Below are 7,402 nucleotides of genomic sequence, written 5' to 3'. Positions count from 1 at the left end.
GCGGGTGTGGCGGCGGGTGAGGGGATCCTGTCCGGGTGAGGCGGGAGCGGGCCGGCTCCACTCGGCAACCGGGGCACGGTGTCGTCCCCCCTCCGGTTCTCCCCAGTGGCAGGTGAGGGCTCGGGGCCGGCGGGCAGAGCTCGGTGAGGAGCCGGGGCGTCGTGCGGCGGGGCTGGGCAGCGCTGCCCGCCCTCTTGCCGCGGCGGGGAGGCGGCCGGGGCGGCGGGAGGGCTGAGGGGCGGCCGTGCCCGGCGGTGCCTCCTTCTCCGCGGCATAAAGCCTCGGCTGGTCCCCCCTCCGCCGCTGGTGCTGGGCCTGGGGAACAGCCGGCTTGTGGGGTGTTCCCGTGTCGTCCTGCAGCCCGTGTGGCTTCTGGACCCGGTGAGCGGCTGTAGAAGCCAACCCAAGGACCATCATCTCCTCCTCCTCCTGGGAGAGCGTCTGGCGGCTGCAGACCATGGCTTTCAACGTCGCTTCGCCCAGACGTGGTTAATCCAGCTTGAACTTCGTGCGCAGAACTTCAGAGCTGCTCTTCGTACAGCAAAAACTAGGCTAAAATCAGGTGTTTTGTACAGGGAAGGTGGGTGGTGCGAGTGGTGGGGTCTCCATCCCGGTCCCCAACACCCCTCGGGGGGTTGGTTCGGGCCGGGGCTGGGGGCAGCGAGGTTTGCTGAGGCTCTGCCTGCCTTTGTGAGGCCAGGAGCGATGGGTGCGCTGGAAGTTTGTGGTAAAGTTAGTGAACGGGCAGGACACGCTGCGTTTCGGGAGTTTGCTGCTGGAAATCCTAGCAATATGGGTATTGGGACAACTTCCGAGAATGGATATTAAAAAAGGAGGCGAGCGGTGCTGCCAAGCCTGTACAAACCAGGCTTTGTGGCAGCGGTGGGAGGGAAGGCAGAGGGATAGCTGTGCAGATGAGGATGTTCTTTTGCTGCTCTCTGGCATGTGTGTGCTAAATCGGGGTAAAACATGCAATGCAAGCCCTATTTTTTGCTTATGCTGCGTTTATACTAATGTAACTGCTGATGTCATTGCATGGGTTAAAACTTCCCTGCTCTGCAAAGGGTGCTAGATTTTTGGAAGGCTGGGGAGGATCAATGTATTGAGTGACAGCCAAGGGCATGAAATTCGTTTCTGGTTATTGATACAGCATCCATCTGCTTTGGCTGATGGGAGCAGCTTCTGCATCTGCAGGTGGTTAAATTGGCTTCTTTTCTCTAGAGCCTGGTTAATCCTGAAGTGTAACTGGTAGCAGGTGTGTACTGTGATACCTGGGTAAAGAAGGCTGTATGGTTTGAGTGATTGCTGGTGAATGCAGGTGCCCCAAGGGAAAGTATCCGTTTGAATTTGGGGTTTATGAATGTTTTTAAAAGTTCTCACTCCGCCTCTTTCTGTCTTCAGAAGCAGCCAAAGCCCCAGCCTGAAATCCTGTGTCTTCTGGCGTTAGAACGAGCGGGTGCTGGAGGAGGTGAGCTGGTGCTCGGTGCCTGACCCGTGCCCTGCGCTTCCCCACGGGGAATTAGGAGCAATGGGAGAGGGACAAGCCTGGGGAGACACAAAGCAAGAAGAGATAAGACTCTGCATCTAAGCCTTTGGAGGCACAGCCCCTTCAAAACCATTGCTGTTCACAGCGGTGGGTTATCATCCCCTGTCTCCAGCGTGTTACCCGTGTGTAAGCTCTTTTATTTTCTGTAGGCCTTACTGCTCCTCGAAGTGAGCTGGAGTTACTTTCTTTTGCAAGGAGAGGCTGTGAGAGGAAGTAGTTGTTGCGTAGAAGCCAAGAGGAAAGGAGGAAAGAGACAGGAATTTCTTAAGCTGCTGTTTGCCCTGAGAACAAACAGTTACAATCAGGCTGTGAAGTGCAAATAAGGTTTCCAAATCCCTGGGCAGTTGCATCTGCAATAGTTTTTGCAATAAGAGTGCTGGGGGGACGTGCCCCTTTCTGGTTTTAAGTGAGAGTTTGAGAGGTGGTTATTTGACATGGTGGCTTGTGATAGAGGATGGGACCAGTGACCTTAGACCTTCAGTGTCCTTCTCGGGCCTGGGATGGGGAGAAGTTGGCCTTGGTTCACGCTCAGGCCAGGTTCAAGGTTGGAGATGATCACGGGGTGGCTGCTCAGGGGACTCTGTAGGACTATTATAGCACTTGGTCCGTTTCCCGGTTTGCCAGCGTCGTGTCACAGAAGCAGCTTTGTGTGGATCCTGGTGCACGTTCTTGTTGGCTGGTGACTTTGGGTTAAACTTGAATGTAAATTCTTGGCTCCTCCTGGAGGCTTTTCCTTTTGATTCTGGCAAGGGGAGGATGGAGGCGCGTTCCCTCTGATGTGCACAGAGACCTCTAATTTGTGCTTTCAGTCTGGCGTTCCTTTGTGAAGTGCTCAGGAAGAGGATGTACTGTAGTCAATAGAGTCACTCTGTTTTCTGCAGCGTTTTTCTCATGAAGGGGAATCAAGCTGCGTTATTGCCCTTTTCCAGGGTTCCTCTCTGGCACTGGTAGAGTTAACAGAAGTGGAGTCATTTCGATTCCGGGCCGCTCGCTCGCTGCTGTGTGTCTTGGAAAAGCCAAAAGCTCTGGCAGACCTGCGTGCTGTGTCCTGGAAAGCAGGCTGGAGCCCTTGGGCTGCACTCAGTGAAGCTACGTTATGGTGGTGGCTTTGACGAAGAGCCCTCCTTCTGTTTGCCCGAGGAATGCTTGTCTGCCACACACAGTGTCTCCTTTGCTTCTGTGGCTGCTGCCCAGGGGGTGATCTGTCCTCGCTGGGGTTGGGACAGCTTTGCAGAAACGCCCCAAGCTGTGGAAGCTGCTGGGTGTAGGGGTGGCAGAAAGGGATGCTCCGTTGCAGCTTCCCGGGCTTGCTGCATTCCAGCCAGCCTAGAGGCCTCGGGTGGCATTGGAGACCCAGTGTGCTAGGAATTCTGTGCGCAGTGGGCACCCTATTCATCCCGAGCAGGGGGCAGTCCCTGCCCTCGGCAGCGAACCGGCTGGAAAGCAAGAACAGATTCGAGGCAAAAACGCACACCCAGAAGTGTGCCAAGCAGTAGGCTTGGCAGCCTCGCTCCATTATCTTCTGCTGTTGGACCCAGATGCCTGGCCTGAAGTGCTGACGCACATATGTAATTTGCCCCTTCTTTAACTCCCTGCTCATCTCTCTGGGTGTTCTTAGATCTGCTCCGTCCTCAGTCTTGACGAGCTAAAGATTTACTGCTGAGTAATGCCTGCTTCTTGCTCCGCGGAGTGCAGAGTGTTCTGACTGCAGTTCCTCCAGCTCCTCTTTGCATGTAGAGTAACAGCCTGGCTCCAGGAAGCACAGTGTGTGGTGTTGCGTTGCAAAGCCACATGTTACGCTACAGCCACACTGAATTTCTGGCTTTCCCCACCTCTGAAGCATAAATAAATACACCAGGGTAGAAAAAACCCTAAATCTTCGGTTCTGCATTTTATGTCTTTTAGGACAAGCTGAGATAGTACATTGACATGTAACTGTATCTGGTATAGTTCCTGGTTCTTACTAAATTCTGGTCTAAGGCTTTTGGTCTAGTGTTTGAAACCAGGACTTTGGTAAAATTGGGCATCCCTGAGGCATAAGCACAGCCACAGATGGTTCTTTGGAGAAGTCATTCAATGCTCAGCTTCAAAAGTGCTGAGTGTGTTTCCCCCGGGAGTGACAGAGCTCAGCCCTTTTGCGTATCTGGACTCTCAGGTTCTTCTCATCCCTGCTCAGGGTGGGGTTGCTGCTCTGCAAGGGTGGTGTGTGAACTGGCTGGGGAACAACCTCTGTGTTTCGGGAGGGAGAGAGACACAATCTTTGTTTTGAAAAGCTTTTCAGGGCAGGCTGGTGTTTGCAGGGTTTGTTCTGAAGCCGTTGGGGAGAATGGGGATGTCTGGCAGACAGGGTGGTGCTTGGTTTCTATCTGTAGGTTCTGTTCTGTGTTCATAATCAGGGGCTTGGAGGAGAGGAGGAGATTGGAGTGACTACTTCCTGCTTGTCTTTTGGCACTAAATCTTGCAGAGAGCGACTGTAAAAGAGCAAACCTTGGTTTCTCTCTCAAAATACTAGATAGCTGCTCCTCGCTTTACTGTGTTGTTCTTCCCGGGCTCCTTGATTGCTTGGAGAGAGAGCAGGGCTGGTGTGCCAGCCTCCTCCAGAGAACATGCAGCAGGTGGGGAGATGGATCTTGCTGGTGGAAAGGGGCTGGCAGTCAGCAGGGAAGCAGGTAGCAGAGAAAAGATGGGACTGGTTGAAGTAAATAATAATGAAGTAAATAAGGGTACAGCAGAGGGTTCTGATGTACCCTCCAGAAAAGATCTTCTGAGCTGCCCTTTGAACAGTGATTTTTCACCTGTCTTTGGTGAGCAAGGTTAGGGATGAGTGTGATAGAAATATGAATTATGTTAAACCAGGAAAAGAGGTCCTGACTCAACAGAATCCAGACTTGGACAAAGATTTACCAGAGCATCCTTAATCAGAAATCATTCTGTTAAAAGTAGTCATTCCTTTAGGTTTTTATTGATGGGTGGCTCTTATCAAGACCGTGTCCTTTTGGGGGATTTTGTAGGAAAACTGTTTGTGTAATCTCTGTTCTTGGCAAAATGAAGGAGCTACCAAGACAGGCTTTGGAGGTGTCATCCTCACACAGATTAAATAAGATGGTGTGTTTGGGCCAGTGATGTTCTCTCCACAGGGGCTTGCATTAGCCACTGAGGCAGCGGCGTCTTCAGCTGTGTAGTTACAACTCCAATAAGGTCTTTGTTTTCAGCACAGCGGTTCAGAGCATCTTCCTGGGGAGAGGAGGTGACGATGCGATGTCACAAGCTAAAATTGTGGATTAAGCCCTCTTTCTTCCTGTTGTGTGTTAGATACGTTTAAAAATCAAGGAGGTCTGAAAGGTAGTTGGCGCTGCGTTCTTTCTCTATATAATTGTATTTTTTAACACACTCAAACTTCCCTCTGTAAACTCTAGGCCCGAAATCTTTATATTTTATTTATTTGTTTAAAGTAAAACAGAGCTGCTTTTGAAATTGCGTGACTCTAGAAGCTCAAGATTGATAAAAATCAATGATTGCTGTGAAAACTAGGAAAATTGCAACGTGTTGTGCCTCCTTTTGGCCTCTCAGCTCTTCTCCGTGGGGTCTCTGTGGATACCTCAGACTCACACAGCTCTCCCCATGCAGAAATGGATGCTCAGGCCTCCGATTAGTCTTGATTGTGCAAGGTTGTTCTCTCCAAACCAGAGTGACTGAGGGTTCAACTGACTTTTTTTTTGTCTGATGCCTTTCCAGGCTCCTGGTCCGCAGCACCATGCTGGATCCCAAGCAGCGCTCTACAAGCCGGAGGTGAATCCAGGTGAAAGCCAGCTCTCACAGTAGGTGTCAGGATGACCAAAGCACGGCTCCTCCGTCTCTCTGTGGTGCTGGTCTCCATCTTCATGATCCTCCTCATCATTGTTTACTGGGACAATGTGGGAACGGCTCACTTCTACCTGCATACGTCCTTCTCCAGACCTCATTCCCCAGGAGCCATCCCTGGCATCACGGCAGGTGAAGACTGGGAAGCCTTGCCAGATGTAGATGAATTTCTGGCAAAGCTGCTTAGTTCCAACCTGAAACAGAACAGTTCCATCCCCCGAAAGACAGAGCAGCTCCTCGTCCAGGGCTCCAGCAAGCCTGTGGTGAGCAATTTGGAGGAGAACGTGCGGGGCTATGACTGGTCTACGCACAATGCCCGAAACAGCTTGGACCAAGAGAAACTGCAGATGGAGCGGCAGAGAACGTTGCGGGAGTTTTGTGCCAATTCCAGCTTCGCTTTCCCTACCAAGGAGCGCTCCTTTGATGACATCCCAAACTACGAGCTCAACCACCTGATCGTGGATGACCGCCACGGCATCATCTACTGTTACGTCCCCAAGGTGGCCTGCACCAACTGGAAACGGGTGATGATTGTGTTGAGCGAGAGCCTGCTGGACCAGGGGGTGCCCTACCGGAACCCTCTGGATATCCCCCGGGAACACGTCCACAACACCAGCACCCACTTGACCTTCAACAAATTCTGGCGCCGTTACGGGAAGTTCTCCCGGCACCTCATGAAGATCAAGCTGAAGAAGTACACCAAGTTCCTCTTTGTACGAGACCCTTTTGTCCGCCTCATCTCTGCCTTTCGCAGCAAATTTGAGCTGGAGAACGAGGAGTTCTACCGGCGTTTCGCCATCCCCATGCTAAAGCTGTACTCCAACCATACCAACCTTCCCACCTCCGTCAGCGAGGCCTTCGGGGCAGGCCTCAAAGTCTCCTTTTCTGACTTCATCCAGTACTTACTGGATCCCAGGACAGAGAAGATGGCCCCCTTCAATGAGCACTGGAGGCAGGTTTACCGCCTGTGCCACCCGTGCCAGATAGACTATGATTTCATTGGGAAGCTGGAGACGTTGGATGAGGATGCTGCTTATCTATTGCAGCTCCTCAAAGTGGACAGGCTGCTTCGCTTCCCCCCCAGCTACCGGAACAGGACTGCCAGCAGCTGGGAAGATGACTGGTTTGCCAAAATCCCTCTGGCTTGGAGGCAGCAGCTCTACAAGCTTTACGAAGCAGACTTTGTACTGTTTGGCTACCCCAAGCCAGAAAACTTGCTTAAAGACTAAAAGTGATTGGGTGGTGGGTGTGGGAGGGAACGTCTGAAATACCAAAAATGTTTAAAGCTTCCTCATTTTCGCTCTTAACTCCCTTCCCCATACAGGTTGGTACAACGGAATATATTTTTTCTACCACTTCCCCTTCCATTTTTGCAATAATGCCAGAGTCCAGGGTGTTCCAGCCGTGCATCTGCAAAAAATGCCAGATTTTTTTGGTTATCCCTTGTTTTCTGGGTTTTCTTTTTTTAAAACGTCCCCATGTTTGGCAATGGGTTGCTGCCCTTGGTCACTCTGCCAGCGGTGTCCTTCAGTAGCTTTTTATTAATACTTTTTAAAAATTAATATATTTAAGATATTTAATACGAAGTGTGTGTGGTGGCGAAGGAAGGGAAGGAATAAAAAAAAAAAAAGAAAAAAAGTAAAAGAAAAACCCAAGAAGCGATGCCCCTGCCTCTGTGTGTTGTCTCAGGAGGTTTGCAGAGCACTCGTGTCTGTCTGGGAGCTGGGTTGGTGGTGCCTTCACCAGCCACGTCTGCTGGTAGTTGCTCTGAGGCAGAGGGGATGGGTCAGTGCCAGATGTTGCCAAAGAGCCCTGAAGAACACTAGTGCTCTGGTGACACGCACCATTCCCAGCTGGTGAACGTGACACCAGGGTCACAGGAAGGAAATGGCTGTTGGGCCCAGTGACGCCAAGCCCCGTGGGGTGTTCCAGGACATGCAGGTGGCCAACACAATACCTCTGTGCTGCTTCATCTTCCAGTAAAGGCTGGTGGGA

At 51.6% G+C, this 7,402-nt stretch overlaps 1 protein-coding gene across 5 annotated transcripts; it reads left to right on the top strand.

Moving 5' to 3' along the window:
• On the top strand, positions 1-7,059 carry CHST12 (carbohydrate (chondroitin 4) sulfotransferase 12). 5 transcript variants are annotated; one of them, XM_014946168.1, is made up of 3 exons: positions 175-562; positions 1,402-1,468; positions 5,282-7,059. In XM_014946168.1, exon 3 carries the CDS (start codon positions 5,377-5,379, stop codon positions 6,634-6,636), a length of 1,260 nt encoding a protein of 419 aa, XP_014801654.1. In that variant the 5' UTR covers positions 175-562; positions 1,402-1,468; positions 5,282-5,376; the 3' UTR covers positions 6,637-7,059. The 5 variants fall into 5 exon arrangements, with proteins under 5 accessions (XP_014801655.1, XP_014801654.1, XP_014801656.1 ...); XM_014946170.1 differs by having other exon boundaries at positions 175-580; XM_014946169.1 differs by lacking the exons at positions 175-562; positions 1,402-1,468 and adding an exon at positions 1-112.
• Positions 7,060-7,402: the final 343 nt, after the last annotated feature.

Source organism: Calidris pugnax, unplaced genomic scaffold (genome assembly GCF_001431845.1).
Source record: "Calidris pugnax isolate Ruff unplaced genomic scaffold, ASM143184v1 scaffold123, whole genome shotgun sequence".
NCBI classification, from domain to species: Eukaryota; Metazoa; Chordata; class Aves; order Charadriiformes; family Scolopacidae; genus Calidris; species Calidris pugnax.
This window is presented reverse-complemented; position numbering and strand designations above follow the sequence as displayed.